Below are 27,651 nucleotides of genomic sequence, written 5' to 3'. Positions count from 1 at the left end.
GGCATTTAACATGCAGTAAATTTCTAAATAACTTCTCCCTTCATTTCAGCACCCCAGAAATAGTTCCCTTCAGCTCCAGGGCTGCTGTAGCTCCCTAAAATACATCATTCTCTGAGATCATAAATATTGCTGTTGCTGCTATGGCATAGAGCTAGCCTACAGGACACAAGGTAAGTGGCATCTTTTATTATATTGGCATGACATTTCTTTTAATGTTATATGACTAGTGATAGCATGGTTCTTCAAAACTAATTCTGTATAATAAATGCCACTTACCCAAGACCTGCGAGCCAGCAGTGCTCTTCATTAACGCTAGAATGGCAGTTCTGATTATGCAGAATGAGAGATTCTAGAGCGTCAGCATAGCAGGAGTTGATAGGGGCAGTGCCTGGGAAATGAAACTGTACTGTTTAGTAAAATCTGTAGCTGTTTAGGCTTGCCTTTTTGCTATCTTTTTTCCTCTAACGTTGGGCTCAACAACTTCTACTTGGCATAGCACTGCCCAACAATGTTCATTATGCTTAAGAAAGCCATGTTAACCTGAGATCAGCCAGAAGGCAGGGTCTATTTGTACCTTGTAAACTAAAGCAGAGATGCATAAGCTTTCTTAAGCAGCAGCTTACTTCTTCAGATGCTATGAAGGGACTGCAGGAAGCAGAACTTCTAAATGGAAAGCAGTGATTGGAATACTAAGGGCCAGGAAGGGGCACTTCAGGGAGAGGCAAGTTGAGTAGGAGAGAGGAAAACAAAGCAGTTAACCCATTGGGAGACATGGGGGTAATAAAAGCCAATCCAGGTAATGGGATAAGAATCTGTAATCTTGTTTTATACCATACTTAACATACTCCAGCCTTTGGATCATTTCCTGTTCTGCAGCTTCCCATTCACATTGCTTTTTAAAGTTCTGTTGTCTGAGAATTGCTACTCTGAGGTCAGTGATGGAATGTACAGGGAAGTTAAAGCATTCTGCTACATGCATGTGCATCTTTCTGGAATGAATGTCAGATCAGTGTTCATTCTTTCATGTTAGAGATCCACATCTGTCCAATGTAGACAGCAGAGGGGCATTTTGAGTAGGTGATAACGTATACGATGTTGGTAGAGAAGCATGTGAATGAACCGTGGATGTTATAATCCATGTTATTTTGTGCATTGATGATGTTCCCACTGATGAGGGGACACAGCTGGCACTTGAGTCTGGGACAGGGTCTGGTGCTTTGGTGAGAATATGAGTTAGGTAGTCTCTTGCTGGAGAGGTGCTGTTTGAGGTTGGAAGCTGTTGTAAGCCAGGACAGGTTTGTCCCAATGGTTGTCATTTCCCAGAAAAGAAAATGATATTGTCCTATATAAAACCCTGCTATTATCATCCAGACAAGATCATTCCTCCCAAGTTTTCTCTAAGCAAAATTTCCCATATATTAACAACTGAGTATTTTTAGGATGTTGGTGTTACAGGATACTTAATACTTAAACCTCTAGCATGTACATAAAAAGTTTGAGTTTTAAAATTGGAGGGGGAAGAAAGGATGTTGATGCTAGATTAGACAGTGATTGGAAGAAGCAGAATAGCGTAGGGAATCGATAGTATTTTATTGAGTGTAATACCAGTACTCAGTAATCATTCTATTTAAACTGGAAGTTCTGTTTCAGTTTTTCAGTGGCAATCAAAAGTGGTTGCCATCTGTTGGGTGCTCAGAAGTTTCTCTGAAATGATTTGTGAAGCATAGGTGCCCAAGTGTGTTAATGCAAGATTAGCTAAGGTGTAAACTTAACAGACTGTGGCCTACTCCACAGTAATGGCCCATGTGCTCTCTTTCACCCAGTAATAATTGTGAGGTAGCTTAGTCTTCAGTGAAACTTGCTGAAGGATAGCTTTTTCCCACTTTCCTGGGAGGGTAAGTACCTTACAATTACCACAGAGTAAGACTGCATGGTTTCAAGTGAGCAGCTTTTTCTCTAGAGGTGTGAAAACCCCTGTTGTGATGCTTACTAGACATGAGTTTAACACATGTGACCTTGGGTCAGCCCTGCATGCAAGGTAAAACGTTTCTCATGATGGTACTTTCATCCTATCCTAATGCTTATGAATATTATATGGGTGTTTCATCTTCAAAGCCCTTTAGAAGCATTAGTCTTCCCAATGTCTGGAAAGCAAGCTATCATTTTTTAATTTTTTTTAAAGACAAAAAAAGAATGGGGAAGGTGAGCTAGAAATTGCTTGCTTGAACTTGCAGTACCAGTAGAGCTAGGATTAGAATGGGAGTATGCTTACTTAAAAGTCCTTTGCTGAGTTGGCTAGCTCAGACGGCCAACCTTAGGCCCTGAGTTTGTTCCCAATCATTCTTGGTATATAAGGGGTGATCAGGAAAATGTACAGAACCATCTGTACACAAAGTTTAGTTATTTTTAGAGGAAAAATATGAGTGGTAGAAAGAAGCCATAGTACAACATTTGATTGCTTATTATTGACAAGGGTGTGATATCATTGATAGCTGTTTAAAAAACCCTCCACTCATGTCCTGTGTTTTTAAAATCCTATTATAATAGGTAATTAAAGTATACTAATTAAATTAAGATCCCATCTGTCTGAGTTCAGCAAGCCAGCAAGTCCCTTAATTAAGATATCATGTTTGCTGTAATGAAGGCTGGAAGCAGAAGGCTGGCTACCAAAGGTATAAGCAAATAGTCTCTCTCCATGGAGAGACTGCCAGAGCACCTGTGGACTATGGAGATAGAACAAAGAATCTGCAAGGTAAGCAATACTTACTTACAGAATGGTAACAAATGGCAGACTAGTTTAAACCTGTTTTGGTCCTGCAAATTGGCCTTTATTGCAGTTGAATGCAAGTTTTTGATAGGTGCTCACTGGTAGGTGGCTTTAAAGGAAGCTAGCACAGATTGTACCTCAAGTTAACTTCTAAGACATCAGTGGTGATCTCAACATGAGCCCATTGTCATGGTAGGATGGTGTCAGAGATTTAAGTAGAGAAAATTAGCCACTCGTTCTCCCCTCCCCACATTTTCAAGCTTTCCTTTAGCGGAAAGCTAAGAACACTAGCAAACCCTTAGATTAATACCCTGGGCTGTTTTATTTGATGCTGCTTGTACTCCTGCTTTTAGCTATTAGTCCCATACCTCTAAAAGGAATCTATTGAGAAGCCTTTTCCCAATAACATAACTAGGGCATGGCAAGCAATGCCCCAGCCAAAGCAACCAATTTAGATGAGGTTCCAGAACGGCAGCCCCTAGAGAGCTTGTGCTGTAAGGGCTGCTATAGCTGGCATGCAGGGAGATGGTCCCAAAGCCGCAATGGCCTGAGTCCATGTCACAGTGATTGCAGCAGGACTGGCCAGAGCATGGTGAGACAGTGCCATATCTGGTAAGACTGCTTTCCCCCCAACCTCACCTCCAGTTCTGCCCAGGGCACTAAAATAGCTAGCTGTGCCTCTGCCCGTTCCTGACACGTTATGCTGTCCTTTGGGGGAGACATAAAACTTGACAGTCTGGTGCTAAAGATTTCGTATCTAGATTTTTATACCAGGCTCATCATCATGGTATTGGAATAAAACGCTTCCAGAGGGATGTAGTGTGTTAACCTTGTCCTGATTAAATTCCAATATTAGCCAAATATAATTACCCCTCTAATTCTTTCTACAGTTTTGGATGGATGCAATAATCTTCATTTATTGATCCTAAAAATATATTGTGATATTTATGTAGCTTATTCATACTGGCACTTTGTTGGATTTCAGACACTGCTGCATTTAGTGGTACATGAAAATTTATACTTTAAATGTGTGTTCTTTGTACAGAGGTTTGGTCTGTTATATTTAGGATGAAAGGCCATATGTATAGGAAGATGTATCCAATAAGAGATTGCTGCTGGCTGAAGTGTAGTCCATGGGCTGTTTTATAGCTTAAGTGACGTTATAATTAAAACTTAGTGGCCAAGTATATGTTGCACTGTGTAAAAACCCTGTGAAATTTTTCAGCGCTCTAAGGCTATAGTGCTTTTTCCCTCTGACCTCCAGTTTTATTTCCCTTTGTGTAGAGGAAGAATATTGATCAGTGTTTTCTGTTTGGAGATGAATCAGCCTTGATGAAGGAAGTACTATATAAACTGGAATAGGAGTAACCTGTGGCCCCTTGGCACCATTGAATCAGTAGATAGCTCTCCAATAAGAGCAAATTTCATTTGGGAATGGACACATGTACATTTGGAGTGGTTTCAAGAAGGCAGCAGCTGCTGTATTCTAATTGTTACATGTGGACAGGCTGGGAATGACACAAATATAGCAAAACTGCTCCAACTTTAACACTGCTTCATCCAATGTAAAATTGGAACGGTTTTGCTACATTTGTATCCTTCCCAGTTTATCCAGGCATAACAATTGGAATCAAACAATTGCTGCCCTTCTGAAATGTTCCCCTTCTGAAGTGGCGCCAAATTCACATGTGTCCGTGCCCTTTAAGAATAGCCCATGGACTTCTGCTGGCCTTCAGAAAAAGGAATGGGGGGGGGAATCCACAGAGGATTTTTCTCTTTCAAAAGTGATTGGCACAGGGTCAAAACAGCCAAAGAATCATTTGGCTGGAACAGGGTCATAAGGGAGCATGCATATGCCCTTGAAGATGAGGTGTTTTTAGTAGACAGAGAGAGAATTTTTTCCTTATGGGAATATTTCCCAATGAGAAGGATAGATAAAAGAGGCCACTTTTTGATGCAGTTGAAAGCAAAGAGACATCTGCCATAGATCAGAAAAACTTGGCAGGTGGAAAACACACTAGTCCTCCCTTCCCTATTTGCCTTTATCCTGTATGTGGTACATCTCTATTCCCTGCGTGTTGTAGCCGCCATGCTGACATGGACTTCTAGCTTGGCAGAAAACTACAGTGACAACAAACCAATCTGCTGTCATAGATCACTTTTTTTTGACAAGATGCATTGACTTTCCATCTCCCACCCTGGTGAAAGACTGTAGTCATTTTCCAGTCTCCCACCAAACTACTGCACAAATGTTCATATGCTTCAGGAGCTGAAGGAATTCTCCTGCTCAAGAGCATATACAAGTAGAACTGAATTATTTAGCATATTTTTTTAGTGCAAGCAGGTGTGCAGTATGAAACGGTTCAGGTTTGGAATCCTCTGCAGAGAAGTTAGTGCCCATAGGGATTTGAAAGAGTTGGACAAGTTTTCCATTCCTGCCCTTGTCTTGACTCCTCTGACAGCCTTTTCTTTTCAATTCTCCTTTCTTAGTATTTTTTCTTATAGACTCACCTTCTCTATTTGCTTCTGATGTTTCACCTGCTGACGCATCTCTTTCTGAAGCTGTTGTAACGATCTGTTGAGCCCTGACAGCATGCTTGACACTCTGTACAAACATATAAGACTATGTGGTCCTTGTCCCGGGGGCTTTACAATTTAATTCAGATACAGACAGTGCAGTTCAAATGCAGTCCTGTACTCTAGATGCTAGTTCAACTGGAAACAGAGCACATTTTCTAGTGAGACTTGATGAAAGGTTTGGCAGGAGAACTGGTTGATTTTTTATGTTTGCTTTGTTATGTTTTGTTTTGTTAAAGGAGAGTTTAAAAAAAAGAGGACATTCGTATATATGAAGGAGGGAGGCACTTCCAAAGGTGAGGTGGCTTGCAGAAACCCTTTTTTTTTCCTCTCCCCCCCCCCCCCCGCCCCCTCCAAGCCTGACACTCACCCACCAGCACTCAGTTGTGTTTGAACAAGTAACATGATTGAAGCAGCAACTGGCACACAAAGCCAAAGAATATTTTATCTCTGTTAGAGAGGCAAGAAATTTGTGGGTGACTGTCTTTTATTGGACCAACCAACAGGTCCAATAAATAATTTACCCACAAAAATCCTTGCCTCTTTCACATTTCCTGGACCAGCATAGCTACAACATCACTCCAATGCTACCTAACTACCCCTTTTTGCAATGTAATGCAGAGAAGAGACCTAAGAGCTGACTAATCTGGATGCCAGTCAAACCAGTAGAGACTCATTCTGGATCGTTTTGGAGCTTTGAAGATCCTCTGGATAAATCTCATTTCCAATTGTTAAAACCTAATCCTTGGCGTTGTTGTTGGTGTGTGTGTGTGTGTGTGTGTGTGTCTTTCTTTTTTCTTTGATCTGTCCAGCCCACATATGTCACAAAATTTACTTGCAGCCTTGTTAGAAAAAGCATGCATCAGGTTGGCTGCTGTCTTCTGAATTTGCTTCCAGCAACAGTACTTAAATGGGAAAATAATATGAGAAGTTACTCTCCAGTAGAGCTGTGCAAAATTTCGCTGGCAGTTTTGTTTTGACATTGTTTCGACTCATTTTGTGCTCGAAACAGCAAAATCAAAATGAAACAGAGAGCTTTGAAACAGCCTCGAAACAAAACGAAGCAAGTTGAAACGTTTCGAGTTTCGAAGCTCAAGCTGGGCTTGCCAGCAGGGAAACAGAAACTAAAGTAAGGAGAAGAGGGGGGAAGGACTGCTCTCATTATTGACTGTGTAGCTGGCCAGTGAGTCTCATCCTTTGCTGAGGTCCCTTCCAATACCAGTGCTCTGGGGGAGGGGTGGAAAAGCTGCATAAAAGGCAGCATTGTTTGAACTGCCCTGCTTTCTGCCTTGGTGTCAGTTTAGTGAGGGTGCACCTTAACACACAGTGTCACCCACCCATGTCATGAGTTTTGCCCATCAGCAGCTAGAGGTGCAGGGCCCCAGAACCCAGGCTCCCCCTGCACCTAACTCCTTGACAGCTGGCAGGCTTCATGGCCACAGCAGGGCCTAGCAGGCTTGCACCACCCTGTGCCCCAAGACAGACACAGTCTGACAAGCACCCATGTCACGAGTTTTGCCTGTCAGCAGCTAGAGGTGCAGGGCCCCAGAAGCCCCGCACCTGTCTCCTTGAAAGCTGGCAGGCTTCGTGGCCTCAGCAGGGGCTACCATCCCTGCAGTTTTGACCCCACTGTGGCTTTACACATACACATGACATGAGTTTTTTGCTTTCAAGATTTTGAGGTCCAGTTTCCCTGAAACCCCTGCACCTATCTTCTTGAAACTTGGCAGGCTTCATGCCCTCGGAAGGGGCTACCATTCCTGCAAGATTCATCCAAATCAGGCAAGGAAATGACAAAGTTATAGGCTGCTTCGAGCTTCCCATTATAGCCTATGGGCAAAACATCAAGATAGCATTGAAACAGTGAAACTTTAAATGAAACAGAACAGCAGTTTCAAATCGAAACGCATTTGGAAACGAAACGCTGTTCCGTCAAAATGTTGAAACGCAAGTCGAAATGTAACGGTGCTGTTTCGTACAGCCCTACTCTCCATCCCACTCCGTCAGTTTTACCGCATGCATTTATAATGTTCTTGTAAGAAAGCAAGGGGAAACCATGCTGCAATTCTACTAGTAACAACTGTAATTATTAATAAAAGAGCACTCCCAATATTTTAGTACTGTTTAAGCCAGTGCAAATGGTGACCAAAAGAAGAACCCTGGGACATGCTTCTGAGCATCTCCTCCCCTGATGTCTTTGGGGAGGAGTAGCCAGGAAACAAAGACTTGGTTACCAGATGGGTGCTGTGTGGTCTGGGAATCCATCGTGCAAAAAGTAAATCCTTCCTTCTCATCAGGAAGTTCTAAGCTTCGTTTCACAGAACAGCATGTACAAGCTGAGATCCCTGATGGGAATAGAATGCCCAGTCCCTCTGGCACTTGGCTAGATGCCATCATGCCACCATGAAACAGCAAACACTGTGTTTCCTTAACCCTCAACTCTCATCCCTGCTATTGAAGAAATCTGCTTTGTTTCTGCAATGTCCCATCTTTCAGGTAAGTGCACATGTGGGGGTTTTTTGTGAAGCAGTGGTAGAGGTTGTTCCTTCCCTCCTTATTCTGCCCAGCCCGAATGCCCTTTGCACATAAGGAAATCCCAGAGATGGAACGATTATTTTCATAAAGTGGCATTACATGTTACATCTTCTTTCTTAGTAAATAGTGCACTTAGCCATTAATTGTAAAGAGAACAGTCTGAGACCTGCTGCTGTTGGAGTGCGTTTAAAGCAGGGAAAGACAGTGAAGCACTGGTGCTTGCAAGAAAGCAGCTGCTGCTGTGCTCTGTGGGGGAAGCAGTCATAGTTGGGGTGCAGAATTTGGCATAATTGGTGAACAAACGCAGTTGTGTTTAAATCAAACACACTCTACATTCAACATGCAACACATTTTGGGTCTGCTGCGTGTAAAAAATAAGCTACAATATTTGGAATCTCATTATATAATTTTCCCTCACATCTCCTTCCCATATGAGGGTCTTCAAGTGCCTTGCAAACACTGAGTTATACTACAGCCCTAGTACACCTGCATTTACACCCATTTAAATAGATGGAGGTAAACCCAAAGGCAAAGTAACAGTACAACTTGGTCAGGATCACTTGGGAAGCCTGTAGTACAATTGGGAAGAAAGGCGAAGAATTTTGATTTTTGAACAACTCAGTGGGCACTGTCTTTAAGAACAAAACTTTTACCTTAAAAGACCTTGTTTTGCCTTGATAGTGCATTGTGTGCAGTCTGTGAAAAGGAAGGCTGTTGCTCTGCTAAAGTTGGTGCAGATGAGTGGAAAACTGCTATTGAGAGCAGGAAAAAGACTCCCAAGTTGATGCAGAAGAAAATAATTTTGCTAAAGCAGTGATCCTGAACCAAGGTGTCATGAGACCCTATTAGGGGGCATGTGGGGTACGGCTCAATATTAGCACTGTTAGATGTGCAAGCACATGACACCTACACATGATTCACAAGATGAACCCAGATTTCAAATAGGAATCCATAATGCTAATTCTGGAATCAGTTGTGGCTTTTCTGAGTTCTTTGCAACAGTAGAATTCCACCATTAGTTTAAATTTTCTGTAGTCAAAAAATGAGCGTAAGTGAAGAGTTAACACTTTTTTGAGGGGCACTTCAAAACCAAGTGTGGTTGTGTGGGTAGCATGCTGGCTGGGTATCAAGATACTGCGGTTCTTTTTTCAATCTTGCCGCTAATCTGCTGTGTGACCCTGGGCAATGCGCTACTACTTCTCCCATCCTAACCGTTGCCTATTTACACTGCAAGCAGTTTATGGCAGTGGTTCTTGTGTGTGGGGGAGGAGGTCAACACAATGAAGCCTTGATTTTTGCTGGGGTTGTTGGGCACTACTGTAGTAACTACATGCAGGAAACTTGATCAGGGATAATTTATGTCCAGACTAATAAACATGTAGACTAGAAACTGTCAGAGACTTAAAGGAAGAGAAGAAAAGAACACAAGACTCCTCCATGGACATTGACTTGGGTGAAGGAAGCCACGGTATTGGAAGATAAATGCCTGTCTTTATAAGGGGATTGAACTTCTATTTAAATATTACATTTGTTACTTCATACATTGGATTTGTTAATAAATACACTTAAAAAAGATATGTAGACTCATTTTACCAGAAGAACAAGTTATATAAATGCATTCAGAGATATCTACACCTTTTAAAATAAAAGGAAGGACGTTTTGTAAGTGCACAGTTAACTTAATGGACTTAATCATACAATTTAATCGCCTCAGTGAAGTCCTCTGGCAGATGTTATGCTTAAGACATAATTAACCAGTTAATCATGTCTTTAATAGTAACCTGGTCACACATTCATGCAATTAAGGATGTGATAAAGCAGAGAATAAGCTACACAATTATTATACAAAATGTATAATAATTTTGTGGCTGGTTCCCATCACACCTTAAATTGAACCTGTGCCCAGTGTGCTCCTGCACCTAGGAGTGCCTATCACCTCATCCGTGCTGCCAGCCTCAAGAGGACAATCGAGCCTTGAAAGGTTCTGGTGTGCTCCCAAGGCAGGGACAGTGATCTGCTGGCTGGCACTTGCAGCCATGGGTGTATGGGGAACCTGAATTAGAACTTGCCAGTGTAGGCAGAGCCCAGTCTCCCCCCTGCCCTGTCAATGATCCCAGTCTCCCCCTGCTCTGTCAATAGGGCATCGTTGGGATCTGACTCCTGAACTCATAATTGTGCCTCCTACCATGCACATGTGGCTTGGCAGGAGGCACAATTATTGGAATCGGGATCAGATCTCATTGTGCCTTTAATTAAATGTTTGTCAGTGACCATAGAGAATGTACATGTACAGCCATGGGTAGATCTAGAATTCTGAAGAAGGGGGTGCAGATGGTGAGTTGCATCATTGCATATAAAATGATACATTTTTCTCTAGTTAAAGAGAAACTAGAAGCTTTACTATATGGTAGGGACGTAGGGCTATGTTGTTCAATTGAAGATTGAAGCAACAACAAATATAACTTTTTTGGAATGAATTAAAAACAATCTGCAAGGCTGTGAAGTGGGAACATCATTACCAGGAGCAGCTAACATTGCAGAAGAAAGGTTAGCTTGATTAGTGAAACATCAAGACCGTTAAAAAGGGAGGGTCATTAACACCTGTGGAATGCAGAGTTCAGAAGGGATCAAGCAGATTACAATGAGCCATGAAATCAACTGACTCCCTCAGCACTACCTTACTAGAAATACTGCTACCACTGCCAGGGAGTTCGTTTTAAACTTTGGATGGACCAGGAATCAGAGTGGGGTGCCAAGTGCTCCTTCTCCCCCTCATGGCCTCTATATGGCCTTAGTCCTTGTGAACTAAAGGACTGCTGAATCTTTTAGCCATGTGGTTGACTACAAAATTGTCCTTCTATTATTTTTATAGAGTACTACTAAGGAACCAACTTGGAGGATCCCCACCTCCAATGAACTGTGCCAATACATACTAAAAGGACAGTGTCTCCCTCTAACTTACAATGGGCAGTCATTACAGGGGCCGTATTAGATTTTCTCAAATAAATATGAATAATAATTAGCAAAACCCTTTAGCTACTTAGGACTTTAAAAAGTTTAATGTTACACAAGCATAGCCCCTTCTTTAGGTCTAGCAATTGGTGTAGTTCAGCTGCACAAATTTTGAATTTCAGTGCATGGAAAAACCTTATTTTCTGGAGTGGAAAAAGTGCTTCTGTCCTTAAGCTGCTTTGAGTTTCTACCAAACTGTCCTCACACTTAAACCAAAAAATCCTACCTTATGCTGACAGTCTATGGGAACTTTACACTCTGTCATTTTCCCCACCAGAAATACCCAAATGAAGTGTTGCAAATGCTTAGAAGTCATGAATTGTACCCCCTCTACAAAAAGTCAGATTAGTTTAAAAATCATTAGACTTTTAAACATAAATTTGGGCAGCTCCTTTGAATGTTGGTGTCAGAGTCTTTTCAGGGCATGTGTTCAAACTGTTCTTTGCAACCATGAGGGTACTGTTATCTTTTTCCTTTTTTAACTGAAAGCTAAGATTCTCATAAAATCAAATTACTGCAGCAGCCAGGGCTGAGAGAGAAGATATTGTAAAACTTCTGATAAATATCTTAAAAATTGGCAACTCTTTTAACTTTAGTGTTATAAAAAGACGTTGTCATGTTAATTGTAATGCTTGTGGCAATAAACTTTGTTACTTATTAATTTGTAACAAAGCTGTTTATTCATGAACTTCCATCTCATTCAAAATCTGAATGTCTGGCTGTAATATTTTGAGAATGTTGATATCATACGAAAGGTTTCACTAAAACTGTCTTGCAATACTCTACTTGAGGTTTCAAGATATTCTATATCTTCTTTAGGGGTTGGAGTCTGCCGTCCTCATGCTAAGAAGCATCTTTGTGACCAGTCCCACTGAAATCAATTAGACTGCTAAAGGGGTAAAGTACTACCGGTATAATCAGTTGAGAGGGACAAATAATTCTTTTAATGGTACAAGTGTTCTGTTGCTGCTGTTTTTTGGATATGATCTGTGGAATAAGCTGACTTGAGAGAAAAAGGAAGAAGCTAAGTGCACTTGACCAGATGACAACAACAAAGGAGAGAGAATCATTTGGGTATAGGATCTGAATAACCAGTGAAGGAGATCAGTTTGGGGTCTACTTTTAAGCTGTTACTCTGAGAAATAATTAGGAGAAAAGGGATTAAATTAACAAATAATCATTTAGACTGGCTATGAAGAGAGGGAAAATAGCCTGACTACAAGACCTGTTGCCTTACAAGGGGAATTGTGAAAGCCAGCTGAAACTGGACAGAATGAAAGCAATGACAGGGGAATAGACCAGAGGACTGGATGTTGATGATGATCTCCATCTCAAATTTCTGATTCCATCTAATTGCTTTTACTTGGAGACAGGTGTTGCTTTTGAATTCCATAACTAAATTTGACTTGTTTCCCAGTAGTTTTTTGTTTGTTTGTTTGTTTGTTTGTTGGGGGGGGTTCTTGACTTTCTTTTTTGCTGGTTCTGGGTTACACAGATTGGCTGGTTTTGTTTTCCCCTGGAGACCCCATAGCATGGGCAGCTGTAAAAGTGACGTTAACAGTAAAACATTCATAGAGGCTGGGTTTCTGAATGTGCAAAAGCATGGTTTAGCGATGCAGAGTTTTGAGTATCATTACATTTAAATTAGAATTTTTTTGTGGGGAAGGGAGAAAATTTATTAATGAACTATGGAGAAAATTCATGGATACTTACTGGTACAGTTCATCATCGTGGCAATTAGCAGTTGCAATCAAGGCTGTTTTCTTCCTTGGACATAAACATCAGCTGGCACTGAATTGAGTTATTCTAGATGGTAGTATTCTGTGTTTTATAAACTGAGATTGGATAGTCCCTTACAAAAACATCCTGTAAATAGTCTTATGATTTGTTTTTTAATTCCCCTTGCTGTATGTCCTGCATTTCACGTTGCTTTCCACTGTTAATAATAATTGAAATTTGCTTCCGTTCCAATCACAAGAGTTGGACTCGTCTAGTCAGGAAGTAACTACACGATATTGTTTCTATCTCCCTTATATAACTTAGTTTGTATCGTAAGCCTAAGAGTAAATAATTGCAAAACAGAGCTAAATAAATTCAGATTAAACCTCAATCTATTCTTAGAAACTTTGGTGAACAGATGGTGAAATTTTGTTGAATAAATTTGTTACAAAGGATCATGAACAGATCTAGTTGTAACAAAGCGGGGTGAGCCAGGTAGATAATGGAACCTGTATTTAGCTTACATCTTTTCTATTGTTTGCCCTTTAGCTTAGTGAAATTCTCTCTTCCAAGTGTCTTATGTTGCTTGGCTAGTTAGAATCCTCTCCTTCCAATCGACAATAATGGACAGTGCCGGTCTCCTAGTAACCACTGGCCTGCCATATCACTTTCTAAATGCTGTTTCCTTTATAGCCTAGTTGTTTGTTCATCTGGCTCTTAAAATTGCCATTTAATTCTCCAAATGAACAACTTCTTATGGTTTTGCTTTTATTTTTGTTTGGTTGTGGTGGGAGAAAAGTGTTTAACGTATTTCTTTTTAAAGGAAGCTGAAACCTTGGGGGTGAGGGCAAGGGGTGGGGGATAATCCTTGTTCAACATGAACTGAGAGATCTTTTCAAAACACTGAACTTGTCTAAACAAAAACCCCAATGTACCCGATTACAAAACCTGCCTTAAGTGTCATTTAATTTTAATGCATAACTAACCTACATATGAGTGTTGCTTAGAACTTGGATGGGATAAAGTCTTGTAACCCAACACAATGCTGGGCAGCTGTTAAATCTTCAAGAAGTAAAGGTAGGCTTCTGGGGGTGAGGACAAGTTTTACCTCTTTAAAAGAATGACTGAGTGCATGGGCAGACAAAGTAAGAGCCTGTTTTAACATACATGAAAAGAAAGATATCTGAGGTTAGGAATGCTAAATTCGTAATTCAAAATGCACCCCTCTGCAGAGAAACAGCAACCCACCTGGCTTTAAAGTTCAGCAGTTCAAGTCCCAGTCTTCATAAAAAAGTAGATCTGTGGCTTAAATATTAGTGTGAGTGAGTGTAGCTGAAGAATCTGAATAGAATAGAGTAGGCATGTTGTAGGGTTGAGAGGGCATGAATTTTGTACCTTATTTGTTATCTACCAAGGTTGTTTTTTTCTTTAACCAGAGAAAAGACGTTGCAGAGATGAGGTGTGTTTTTTTTTAATTAAAAAAAAAAAAAACACCCCAAAAAAAACCCAACCACCTGACTTTCCTTCATAGCACTGGGGAAACTTTATTCTCTATTTCAAGGACAGCTTTTTTTTTTAAGTAAAATTTAAATAATACAGTCAGAGCTTTACTTTATACACACACATACACGCGCACGCCCCCTTTTCACCAAAGAAATACAGAAACTACAGAGTATTTTGGGCTAAGAAGAAGAAATGGACCTGAATGCTGAGTAGAAAAAGATCAGCTACAGAGAGAAAGAGAGAGAGGAATGAACAGGAAGAATGGGGGATACTGACATGACAGAGAGAGCAGAAGGTACAAGACGCAGATGGGAGGGAGAGAACAGGAGTGATAAGGGGTATAGTTGTGAAATGAAGGGAAGGCATGAATCATATACTGCGTCAACATATTTGACAGATTTGACCAGAGTTTCTTTATCTGTAAATCCATAGTTCTGAGATTCAGCAAAATCTCCAGATGCTCAGAGTGGCCGAGAGTCCCTGAAAACCTTGTGGTGAGAAGAGCTGTTATTTCACCTTGACTTGACAACATCAATAACATAATCTAATATCCCTTTTCCCTTTGCTGCCCACTGAATCGGAGGACCCTCCAACATGTTTGCATTTCTGAGCCCTTAATGCTTAGTCTCTGGACATACCTGCACCCAAATCTGTATTAGACATGTGAGACCCCATACTCAACTCCAGCTCATACTTCTGTAGAGTATATTGATTATTGGCCAATGATGTCTTACAGCCATCTTTAATGAACTATTACAAGTCCCCTGCACTTTTTGTCCATTAATATCCTTATCTTCATAGAGATCTCTTGCTCTTGATCTGGGCCACAGTGTTTTCTTTTTTCCTCTTCCTTGTCTGTCAACATACTTCTCTTGACCTCTTTACCCAATATCCAGACTTCCGTTTCATGACAATATGACCTAGATCCAGGCAAGTATTCTTGTACTGAGAAACCTGAATCCCAGTCGTGTTCCATGTTCTATTTATCTGTAGCCTAGATCCGGGCTCTGTCCCCATATGTTAGTCTCTAAAGACCATGGATCTGGGTCAGGTTTAGAAATGCCAGTACCCTCAATCTATGACTCCTTTCCCTATCACTCAGGCTTTTAGGGAGAATAGGTACTCTTCTTCCTCCTGTTTGCATCAGAACTCTGGTTTCTAGAGAACCCTGTACTCCAATTCTGCTTGCAAAACATTCCCCACAGTACAATAGTCTCTGGGCCATCCCTGAGATGGAAAAAGTTTATCATCCAGAGGGGTAATAAGGTACATCACTATGGTAGTTATAGTCAGGACACACCTTCTGCACTAGCCTGTAGTCTATGCTGTAAAAGGTGATGTAGATGCAGATGACCTTGAAGGGCTTAGAGCAGACCCAGGAGACATGACTCTGGGTGTGCTCATAGTAGCAAGTTTTGGAAGGGTCATAGGTACAGAGTGTGGTTTTCTTGGCACGATCCACTTTTTCATATTCCACTCGGCAGTTGAAGACCTTGGATTCTTTGGCCTCGATGAAGATCTGCTGCTCAAGGTCAAATTCCACTGCTTTGGTTGGAGGGACAAGGCTGACGGAGATATTTCCCTGCCCAGTGGAGTTGTGCCGGAAGAAGACGTTGACTGTGCCATTGCCATGATCAACAACTTTCCCAGTAATCAAGAGGTTTAGCTTCACTGTCTTGATATTGGAATAAAAATCACCCCAGCCAAAAATTTTCTTAAACTTGCCTGTATTTGTCACAGAGTCCCTGCGTCCTCTAGCATGTGGATCCCGGTCTAGCTCAGATACATTGTCCAGCATTTCCCAGAATTTCTGTGAACTTGAGACCAGCTCCAAGAGAGTAGAGTTCTGAAATAAGGCTTGAGCTAATTGGGGCAGCTCTTGCCGAAGTCCTTTCTTCTGCACTTGGGATCTGTCTTGAGCATCAGGTTCACCTTGTTCTGAATCCTCCCCTAGATCATCTTGGCCACAGATCACCTGAAGAGAACAATGGGAGAGAATGAGAGGTAGATTCCTTCTCCTTCTACCCATTCTTACTCTCCACTGCCTTTCTACTTCTCTAGAGATGTCATCACTTGTCCCATCTTTTCCTCTTTCTCATCCTTTTCCTTTCCACTTGTACACCTTTCTTTTCTCTCAATCTTCTCTTCATGCTTGGAATCACCTTCCACAAAACCCATTCTCTCTCTTGCTTGCTCCTTCCCCTCTCTACCATCCTCCTTTCATTCTGCACTGAACTACTGGTTTTCCCTAGGAGGAGACTGGGAGTTCCTACGCCTTCATTAATAGCGCAGCCCCGTCCTTGCACCTTTTGGAAATGTCAGGTGAACTGCTTGGGGTAGAGCAACTCCTACCGCAGGGACCTCTATTCAAAGGTTAAGGAAGTGGGGAAGCAGAAGGAAGAAGGGGATTGTAGGGGTCAACTGGAAGTATCTCTAATGACAGAACATAAGCTGCAATAAAATACTAGCCTCAGGGCCTTGCCCCCTGTACCTGCCCCCATGCTAAGGGATGACCTAACATTACTCACTGACCAGCCCCTACCTGCTCACTTTTCTGTGCTGGAGCCACTATGGTGGGGCACAGGGATAGGTGGAAGAGGGGACAGCTGTGCCAAGTGATGGCAGAAGCAAATGCCCAGCCCTTGCACAGCGAAACCCATACCTCCGCCAGGGCTGGTGCCCCTTGCCGCTGCCTCTGCTGCGAGATCTGCCTGCAGTTCTGAGACAGGGTCCCTGTGGCCCCCTGGCACTGGGGGCATGGGCACTAGCTCACACCTGCCTTGGGGACTGTGTGGCATAGGGGTGAAAGGGCGGGCGAGGGCTGTGCAGCTACGGGGGGCACAGTGGGCTCGGAGAACAGCTGGAGGGGGTTGAGGCAAGGACTGCAGGTGCGGGTCCCCTCACCCTGGGGTGGGGGGGAGCAGTATTTCCGTGGTGATTTCGGACCTTCTCCATTTGCTTGGCTTTAAAGGCTCGCTGGGCACAGGGGGATCCCGGCCAAGGTCAGCTCAGCCGCAGCCCTCCCTGATCCCCTCCCTCCTCGGCTTGCTCCGGCCAGGGGCCACCTCCCGCGGCCGCTTGCAGCTGGAGGGAGCCCGGGGGCATTTGCCGGGCGATCGGAGCGGGGGAGAGGAGTCCTCTAAGCCCCAAGACTTGAGCGGGAGCTGTGTCCTCCTCCCTCCTGGCAGTCCTCTCCCTGCCACCGCACAGCTGCAACATCCCAGAAGTTTGGGGCGGCTCTTCTATTTATTGGGGGGGGGGGGGGACGATTCTTAAGGGATTATCGGTGCACTTTAAACCAGCCGTCCTCCTCTCGCCTCCCCACCCTGCCGGGCCCGGGCTCTGGCTCTGGCTCGGGCCCGCCGGTCACTCACCAGCAGATGGATGCTTCCCTGGATGAGGAAGACGAAGCAGCACTGAGTCAGCTGCATCTTCAGCCGGTGCCTCTCTTCCTTCCCCCTCGGTGCCTGCAATGGGGGGGAGGGAGGGCTGGGGAAAGGGGCTCGGTCCTCTTATAATCTGGGCTCCCGGCTCCTACGACCCCCCCATCCCTGGATCCGCCTGGCAACTCCCATCCAGATGTGCGGCTGGCCGGCTGCACCCGCCCCTTCCTCCGGCTTTCACCTGCTGCTGCCGCGGGCTCGCTCCCTCCGCTCCCCTTTGGAGGAGACTCGAGGAAACTCTCTGCCCCTGTCCCTTCCCCTCGCCCCGTTAGCTCCCTCCCCCTGGCAGGTACCGTGATCTAAGCAGCACCTCCAGGCTTAACCCTCTCCTGCCTTGCAGGGCTTTCCCCACCATCAGCCTGGCCCGGGGAGCAGGGCTCCTCGCCGGCTTTGGGCTCTCCGGGAAGTCTGCGGAGAAAGCTTCCCAGATGCGATGGGAGATCAGAGACTCATCAGTGCCTCACACTTCTGGAGGACTGTAGGGGTCAGCGGGAAGGAGAATCGGGGAAAGTCTCAGTGCACAGAAGCAAAAGATTGCCTTCCTCCACCTGGCAAGGGAGAAGGAGTGGCAAGGGGAGAGGACCCTCATTTGGGGAAGGCAAATCCCAACTGACTGATTTTTATCAGGACCTACAGCCAGCACGGTCCTATTTTTTGTAGTGGCTTTTTTTTTCCTCTATCCTATTTAGCCTTTACAAGGCACCAGCCTGAGAAACTTGTCTCCTGGGCTCTTTTGCCTCCTGGGTTTTACTTATGCAGAGTGAGCATTTCATTTCTCCAGACCCTGCTTTATTTTGTTGTTACATTAACCCAGAATTAAAAGTAGCTACTTAATACTGTACACAGCGTATCCATGTTTTTGTTTTTGTTTTTTTTTTAAGAAACAGATCTCCTTAATTGCTCTTGGTCAACAAAGAGATGATTATGAGAGTTAGATAAGCTAGTTCCTTGACTGTTATTTGTTGGAATACCTCAGATCACTATGGTAGAGGCTGGTATAATTTCCATTTTGCAGATAGAGAAGCAGAGAGTAGTGAAGTAACTTGCCTGTATAGGTCAGTGGCAGAACTCATGTCCTGAGTGCTCTATCCACGAGACTGCTCCGCATCCCTAAGACAATGCCAAAGATCAATAATCCCACTGGAGTTCTCTTCTTTTTTTGTACTCTCATTAATTTCCCAGTGCTCATGAACCAGGTAAAAAAGTCAGACCTTGCAGTCCTGTAGTTTAGCAAACTACTGTACAGATCAGGGAAAGGAACAAATTCCAAAGACACGGAGCACTAACAAAGAACACCTTGCAAACAGCCCCATCTTCCTAACAAAGAGACTCTAACCACATCTGTGCCTTTGCCTACATCTGTGTGGTCTGATATGAGCACAGAAGCAGTCTCTCTAATAGGTAGGTCCTTGGCTGCTTGGGTTGGTATGCAACCTAAAGGATAAAGATGTGAAGTGTTTGGCTGATGCCGAGAGGCCACTCCTGCTGTAGCATGCACTTGTATACCTTTGTGGGGGTTTTCTAAAATGAAAATAAGGAAAATGCTCTTCCCTCTTTTTGCCTAGGAAGTTGTATTGGGGATTTAATTTCCCTGTTGCCAGTGTTTATCATAGTGACGACTTGTCATAGCAGTTTTGTCCCTGGTGTTACAGCTTTGTGCCATTTGTACACACTAAACATTGGGATCTATTTGGAGAGAAAAGGGAGGGAGATCCCCAAAGGAGGGGGAAGATTTGTGAGAGAGGATCCAAGCAGATAGAACCAGGAAAAGTGGCATTAGAACAAGGATGAGTCTCAGGCTGGGAGGAAGCTTAAGTGTGGCGAAAGCTGTAAAGCTGCAGAACATTCATCCAAGAAAAAGTAGAAGTGTCAGTCCTTGGGCTGTTTAAAACAAAACTTAACACAACTGGGGGAAATACAAGGCAGGAAATGATTTTGTCACAGCCCTGGAAGAGTAGAGTGGATACTCTAATGGTCTGCATGTCTCTACATACCATGATTCTTGAAAAACAGCTGAACAGAATTTCTGAATGTTTGCATCTTTTATCCTGCATTTTACATTGCTGTAAGATCCCATACCTCCTGCATAGCCTTTCAGATTAATCTACCCACTAAAACTCAAGAAAAAGTATGAGTCTGACATGCTGTTTCTTCATCTGACCTCTTTGGTTTATTAGTTCTGGACTGTTAATGTCCTTGAAAAAAGAGACTGGCTTCAGCTGTGAGCTGAGGCGAAGCTGAGTCTAATACAGCCAAAGAATAGGAGGACTCAGATAAAAGTGGCTTCTAGCCACCTTTTGGGCTTTATAGGGATTTTGTAGGAAGCTGGAGTGGCAAAAACAGAGCAAGTCTAGGAGTGTTCTAATTTAGCTGTGGCTCCCTATGGAGCTACCCAGCCTTCCAATATGGCCTATGTCTTGGCATGCCTGATCCAACCCTTGCCTGTTTTAGCTGTGCTATTGGACCTGAACCTATATGAGGGTGGGGGCTGCAAAGGAGAGCAGCTTGGAGCCTTCCACCAGCAAATCTCCCTGAATGCAGAGAATGTACTTTGAAGGGCCCAGTTAAGCGCTGAGTCACCATACTGGGGCCATGCTGGAAGCTGGAAATCAATCTGAGCTTGCTCATATCTCTGTGCAGTATTGAGCAAGCAACTGGAGCTTGATCAATTAAAAATAGAATCCTGGAGGGTAATATTCTGTGCCAGCTGACTTGGACAGAAGCCCTTTGAACACTGGCAAATATGCTCCCAGAGTTGTAAAATTTAATTGGATTGGATTTGAGTAGAGCAGTAACAAAAATACCAGTCACCACTTTTAGCAAATCTAACTAACCTTTCCACCTGCTGCTCTTTCCCCTGTGAGACTCCCAGGAGTGACAATGCAGAAGGCTTTGGAAAGGTCCCCTGGTGAATAGGAAGAGCTGGTGCAATGTTACATCACGAATCATTTCACCTGTTGTGTTTGGAGAGCTGCAGCACAGAGGCCTTAAGCTTCACAGAAATGATGGTTGCGTAGATCACAGTTAATTGGTGCTATGGTGTTTGCTTCAACCTGTTTATCTGATTCAGATCTGCAGCACCACCTGCTGAGTGGTCCAGAGATTTTCTGGGATTAATTCTGCTTGATTCCTCTAGTGATTAGTAATTCTGGGTGCAAATTTTCTTGCCTCGTTTCTACAGAAAGAAAACTCTTCCCTTTTCCTCCTGGATGCATTTAGCCTTATAGGGCCTTTACCTCCATCACAGAAGATATGTTCAGGATGGATACAACTGTAGAAGCTAAAGATGGAGAATCTGTGTTACAAAGGGCAGCACAATCTATGGCTGGGATGCTGGACTGGAACTTGGGAGCTCTGGGTTCTCTTCTAAAGCTCTGCCGTTGACTTTTGGTATGGCCTTGGGTAAGTCGCTTCTAATCTGTGTATCTCTTTCTCCTTCTGCCATTTGTCTGGCATGTCTGTTTTGCCTGGTTCTCTCTTCAGGGCATGAAATATCATTTATGTGTTTGTACAATGCCAAGGTGTAGTGTCCCAAATGCTGTTGGAACTAATATAAATCATCACCATTACCACCCAGTTCATGTCACTGGGGACAATGCATGTTCACAGTTGCTAGTATTTTGGTACAGCGCAAGATAGATGTGCACCTTATAGACTAATGAAATCAGAGCTGTATAGCATATGCTTTTGTAAGTCCACTGCTTATGAAAATGTATGCTATATGTCTCTAATTTAGTTAGTTTATAAAGTGCAATTTAGTTAGTCTATAAGGTTAGTTAGTGTATAAGGTACTAATTTAGTTAGTCTGTAAGGTACCCTACTTCCTCCCTGACTTCAGACTAATATGGCTAACTACCTCTCTCTAGTATTTTGGGCAGTCTGCCTTTACATGTCCCAAGTGACTGGATCTTTCTAATGGGATACTGTTGTGTCATGTAGACTACCTTCTCTTAAGGCCTGGGCTGTTGGACATTGGCCAAATGATTAATGTTGACTTGGTTTAGAATAGGAAGAACTTCAGGTTTTCCTGCTGTCTGCTGGAAATGCCACTTTCTCATAGACAACACACATTTTTTTTCCACCAAAACCAGCTGCTGAAAATGTTAATGCGCATTATATATGAGAAATATGGTAAGAACAATTTCTGCCAATTGGGAGCAAAAGTAAAAGTAAAACCTGCACTGCACTTGCAGAAAGCAGAACAGTGAGCAACTGTACATATTATATTCTGTGCCATGTTGTATGTGAGAAAATATGGTCCTTCTATGCTGTTGCAACATAATGGTTATGCTTAGTGACCAGGAAGGGGTCATAGCAACAGCACAAGTTCTGGGAAACAAAAGAGGACTTAAGAGGTATTGTGGCAGACAACAGTGGCAGGTTGATGACAATATTTCAGAGTCATCAGACGTTAAAAAAGGGTTTTTTATTATTGTGTTGACTGTTGCAGTCCTCCAGCTGTGGGTTTTCTTTTCTGGGTTTCTACTGCCCTCTAGTGGATACATTTTGCTGGGAAATTTGAACTCCACTTTGGTTAAGTGTTGTAAAAGACTGGCCATCACCTTAGTCCTCATGAAGAATAGACAGGAAAACTAGCCTGTTTATAGACAAAGACAACCTACAAGTCTGTTGGAGTTTTAAATAAAAAAAGAGAAATGAATCCAAAGATTGATGCTCTTCTTCAGCTTTACTTTATGATTCATAGCTTTTAATTTAGGAAATATTTGTAATGAGGTGGTATGAATCCTAGCAAAATTTAAAAAAATGGAGGGATATCAGAAAAAAAGTTGGTAAAATGAATTGTAACAAGGAAATATGCAGCTGCTCTGTTTAAGGAAATAATCTAAATTGCAAGCATGTGATAGGAGAGAGAACAGTTATGATGCTGAAAACAACTTAGGGACAAGAGTAGAGAGGAAATTAGACATGATTTTTCAGTTAGTTATGGCAGTTTCCTCTCTCTTTATCCTCTGTAGAATATTAATAATATAAGGAAACCACAGATGCAGTTGGCTTCCAAATATCCATGGTTATTTAACTCTATATGAACATGCATGGCCTACCTAGCTACATCTGCACCCTGCTTTTAAAATGTGGTGGTTTCTGTGGTAGGAGATACTGGAGGGCACCTATAGATGGCCTTCTATCAGGGTATCTGAAGCAAAGCATTATTCTGTGCAAGAGGCCAGTGTGAGTTTGGTTTGCATACATGGAAGAATAATTAGTAGTAAGTTCTCTGTTTATTTAATACTGCAGCAACCACATGTAAAATATAGTCTTCAGTCCAGGCAACTTAAATACTACGGTCATAAAAATAAGACTGAGAAAGTTCAGCATAAGGCAACAAGATGCTTCTTTGGTTGGAAGGGCTAATTCATTAGAGGCATAAAACCATAGAAAATGGGACTGGGAGAGCTCTTGAGAGACCATTAATCCATTCCCTTGTCCTAAAGTGGGATTAACTCTCCCAAAACCATCCCTGGCAGATGTTTTGCCTGACCTGCTCTTAAAGGCCACCAGTGACAGAGTTTTCTAGTATCTGTCTACAAAGGGAAGACTAAAAGAGTTAAATAACTATGGGAAGGGATGATGAGGGTTAGGCTCTGAGGCTTTACAGCATTGAAACTGTGGAGGAAAGAGGAGAGTCATTTAGGGTAGGGGTTTAAAGGAAAGCAGTAGCATTGCCTAGCTCTTGTGTAGCCCTTTTTTCCTTCCATGGACCTCAAAGTGCTTTTCCAAGGGCAGTGACACTTAACCATTTCAGTCTGTGGGCCAGATGAGTGGCACAGAGCTGGTCTGAGGGCTGGGTTGGACTCCACATGCCAGGATTGAGCCCTGCACTACCGCTGCATGCCAGGATTAGGCCTTGGGGACCTGCACGGCCCCACCTGGCCCCACATGCTGGGATTGGGGCCTGAAACCCCATGCCATCCCCTCATGCGAATTGGAGCCCTGTGCCACCTATACCTGGCCCTGTACACTGGGATCAGGCCCTGAAGCCCTAGCTGTCTGACTTAATGTGCTGGAATCAGGCCCTGCACTGCCCTGACCCAGCTCTGTATACAGGGATCAGGGGGTCGGAGCCCTGCACCACCCCCACTTACTGTGATCAGGCCCCCTGTACTGGGATCAGGGCCCTGCACTGCCCCTGCCTGATCCCATGCAATAAAATCAGAACCTGGAGCTCTGTATTGCCCCTGCATGTCTGGATTGGGGCCTGGAGCCCCTCAACCAGCACATGCTGGAACTGGGGCCCTGTGCTGTCCTTGCCTGGCCCCCATTCACTGGAATCAGACCCATGGCGAGTCCCATGTGCTGTATGACCTGGTGCTTGGGGCTGGATCTGGCTTGTGGGCTGGGGGTTGAGCACCCCTGCCTTAGGAGGTCAGCATAACCAACTCCATTTTACAGAAGGGGAAACTGAGGTATGGAGAGAAGTGATTTGCCTGGGGTTACTCAGCTGGTCAGCAAAAGAGAACTCAGGTTTTCTGATTCCTGTTTGTTGTTTTTTTTTTTTTTGCCTATCCAAATAGGCCATTCTCCTATCTAAACTAACAAAATAGAAAGCAGATAAAATGAAGAGGGGAAATGATGCTGAGTGTAAAGAAAAGGGAAGGTAATGCTGATAGTGAGATTTCTCAGGCATAGGAATCGTTTCTTGGGCAGTGACAAAAAATCCTGTCATCTGAAACTTTAAGACAATCTGTGTAATTGTAGGGAAGAACTCTGCAGAGGCCATAGGGCCAGGAGAGGTGGGTTGGGGTACTTTCTATGCTACTTCTAATTTCTATGATTTCTGTAGAGAAATCTAAGCATTGCGGGGCTGGGGCGGAGAGGAGGGTTAGCACAGCAGGGTGCTGAGAGCTCACACTTGTGAGTTCTGATCCTATGAGTAGCTTCCACATATTGACACTAAGAAATGTTTTAAAAGTGATAGAACATAGTTAAAAATAATGAGGTCTTAGAGTATTTTTTTATCAGTAAATATCAAAGCACTTCACCAAACAGGGAAATATCATTATATTCCTACTTGACCTAGTAGTAGGGATACAGAGAGGAAGAAACTTGGACAAAGTTACCCTGCAAGCCCATGGCAAAATCAGGAAAATAACCCAAAGTTTCTGGAAGCTCAGAACATAGAACTATGCTATTTTAGATATTTTAATACATAGAACCTGAATGGGTTCTAGCCCTACCTAAGAGTTATAGGGTGTGTGTGCATGCTTGCATGCACATGACCTCGCATGCCCTGAGGAGTTTGCATGTGTTGATGTATTTCCCTTTCTCATTCTAGGCTCCAGTGGCAGGCTGAAGGGAGTTTCCAAAAAACCCTTGTCTAATTTCACTGCCAGATTGAAGGGAGTTTTGGGGCTGGTTGCCTGTTCTCTAGCAGCAGTCAACCCTTCTTTGGGTACAGCTAAATCATCCCAGCTCACTATGATTTGTATCAGTGGGGATCATAAAAAAAAAAAAAAAAATCTCTGAAGAGCAATTTCAGGGGGAGGAGGTTGGAATGTACCAGATTACACTGAATGTCAGGCCTCTAGAAAAACGGGGCCCCTGGGAAGGCGCTTTCAGTCTCCCTCTGCAAGGCTTTCATCCTCTGTTTCATATTGCACAGCTCAAGCCCTGCGTGCTGTTCTCAATATTCTCCAGGGCATTTTCCTTTTCCCTGATAAAGGAGGTTAAACATTTCCAAAACGTGATCCTTAGCAGAGGTCTGTTTGCTCCCTCTTTGACTGGAGTTAAGAAAAATGTGTTTGGATTTTAAACTGGAAAATCAGTTGAACACTTCCTCTCTGCCTCCCCTCTCACCTTTGCAGGGCATATGTTATGTACCCATGGGGTGTTTTCATCAGGTTAATGGGGTGGGCATATATGGGGGGTGACCTATTGCTGGGGCCTTATGCTATTCCTGGGAACAAATTGTCACATGGCTCAGACGCTGCCCTATACAACAAGCTGGGACAATGTCTCCATGACCACCCATAAGCAGCATTATTCCCATTAAAAGTAATGCTGGCTTAATGCTACTTTGACTCACTGCTTTCAGTGCAGCAACACCTGGTGCAAGTCAGTTCAGAAGCCCTTGGCTTTCAGTGGGCAATGGGCTTGTCTTGTTTGTGACTGTAGAGGGCAGCAGGGAGCTGCTTTCTGAGGGTGGGGGAACTGGCTGCTTTCTCAGTGGACCTTATTGCTGATGGAGATGGAGTGGAAAAGATAGAGGAGAGGATACTGTTTTTTTGTTTTTTTTTATTGTTGCATATCTGGTGTGCTTCTTGGTGTACCCAGTTTTTGTGGGGGAAGGTAAAGATGTTGGCTAAACTCTGTTTCAAACACATGGGTACTGTCTGTTGCCCTGATCATGTGCAACTAATTAAAGGCCCCCACAGCACATTTTAGAAGAAAATAGATGTTGATCTTGGTCTTTTGGCCAAATTCCAGCATGGGTAACTACATTCCATTTACCTGATTTCCCCCTGCAGCTTCAGCTAGATACGATGCTGATCAGCTGTCTAGAATGGCTAGGCACTATTACAAAGTTCTTGTGTTGCACCCCAGAGCAGCTGCAATGTTATTCTTGGGCATGTGTATGTATTTTCAGTTATATATATTAAACATTAAGAAAGCACTTTGGGATGGAGGTAAGTTTTAATGTATTAATTTAATAATGAAAATCATTAGTTATACTTGTGAATTTTTCAATTATTTCTCCCTTGGTTTCCTCCCTAGGTTGGCTTGTTTGATAATCTTGGTCCTAGAAAACAAGAGAGAGAATAGAGTTCTCTCTTCTGCCCCAAGGAGATTGTGAATTGATTGCCCCTGTGTCAGGAGCAAAGGGCTCTAGGAAAATTCTCCTCTATATCTCTGTGTCTGGAGGCTTCTCAGCTCCAGTGTGAAGGGACTTGCATTTCGCCCCACATGCGGAGGGAGCAGTGTCTCTAATTTCACTTCCTCTCCTCTTAGGCTGAATATCATTTCATAAAAATAACAGAAAGAGCAACTAGACTCTCTGGGAAAAATAATCGCAAGGAAAACAAATCAGCACCAAAAGGGCTTTCATGAAAATATCAGGTTTGGAGAGAGCTCTTCTGGGTTGGAAGATGCATTTTTTCCCCTCTTCCTTTCACTGAAAAGGTTGGGGGAGAAGGCGGGGTGGGGAGATGTTAGTCCCCAGCATGTTTTAATTTCAAATCCCAGTTGAATCACTGCCTACCAAATTTATTGAGAAGTACTTGGGGTTTTTGCCCATTTTCTGTTCAGTAGAGAGGAAGGGATGAGATTATTCCACTTTATTTTCTCAAGGCTTATCTAAGATTTTTTTTTTTTTTTTGTCTTTCAGTTCTGATTTGTAATTTTTCACTTCATCTGTGTTTCTTGGCTCCATCACTTTAACTTTCCCCAGCCAGCCAGTCCTGACTGGCTGTGATTTGTCTATAGAAGGCAAATTTTTCAGGGGAGGCTTAGTTTTTGAATGTGAGGCTCATGCCTCTCTCTGTGTTGTAGAGTGTCACATGCACAAGCTGTATATGGCATTGCCTGACAATAATAACCTGCAAGATGCTCAGTCAGTCCTTCATATTTCTTTTGAAACTGTGGTAGCTCATGTGACATAGACATTTGTTCATTAGGAGTTGTGCTGAGGTCATGCAGAGGTTACTAAAGGGCTGCTGGAGACAATGATTTTTGGTTGTGAGGCCAGATTTGAACAAAGAAACTAGAGTTGAAAACTGCCTCATTTATATCTTAGTTCTTCATCTGTAAAGATACAGTCTAAGCACTAGACTAGATACCATCTAGTGCAGTGAATCTCAATCAGGGTGGTGCAGCACCCCGGGATGCCTCAAGATCCTTCAAGGGTTCCATGGGGTGCTACACAATGTTAGCATTGCTTTGTGTGCAGATATGATTCACAAGATAAATCCAGCGGTTTCAAATAGGACTTCATAGTGTAAAAACATTCTGACCTGCTGTGGTCTGCCTGAGTTCTTTGCAACAGGAACACTGCTTTATTATTTTTTTTGTAGTAAAAAAAAAAATATGTGAAAACTAAGCTGGCATTTTCTGAGGGATGCCTGGAGTATAAAAGTTTGA

The 27,651-nt window shown here is 43.1% G+C and overlaps 1 protein-coding gene across 1 annotated transcript; it reads right to left on the bottom strand.

Annotated features, from left to right (window-relative positions):
• Nucleotides 1–13,519: 13,519 nt before the first annotated feature.
• Nucleotides 13,520–17,807, bottom strand: NXPH3 (neurexophilin 3). The gene is made up of 2 exons (XM_059727047.1): nucleotides 17,488–17,807; nucleotides 13,520–16,088 (listed from the first exon to the last, which is right to left on the bottom strand). Exons 1-2 carry the CDS (start codon nucleotides 17,542–17,544, stop codon nucleotides 15,360–15,362), a joined length of 786 nt encoding a protein of 261 aa, XP_059583030.1. The 5' UTR covers nucleotides 17,545–17,807; the 3' UTR covers nucleotides 13,520–15,359.
• Nucleotides 17,808–27,651: the final 9,844 nt, after the last annotated feature.

This window comes from Alligator mississippiensis, chromosome 4 (assembly GCF_030867095.1).
Source record: "Alligator mississippiensis isolate rAllMis1 chromosome 4, rAllMis1, whole genome shotgun sequence".
Classification (NCBI taxonomy): Eukaryota; Metazoa; Chordata; order Crocodylia; family Alligatoridae; genus Alligator; species Alligator mississippiensis.
The sequence above is the reverse complement of the archived record's forward strand: the minus strand, read 5'-3'. Positions and strand labels throughout refer to the sequence as shown.

Coding starts and splice junctions, on each gene's coding strand:
- NXPH3 (XM_059727047.1), bottom strand. CDS start 17,544: ATGCAGCTGACTCAGTGCTGCTTCGTCTTCCTCATCCAGGGAAGCATC. Junction 16,089..17,487: donor AGGGAAGCATCCATCTGCTG/GTGAGTGACCGG, acceptor TGTTCTCTTCAG/GTGATCTGTGGCCAAGATGA.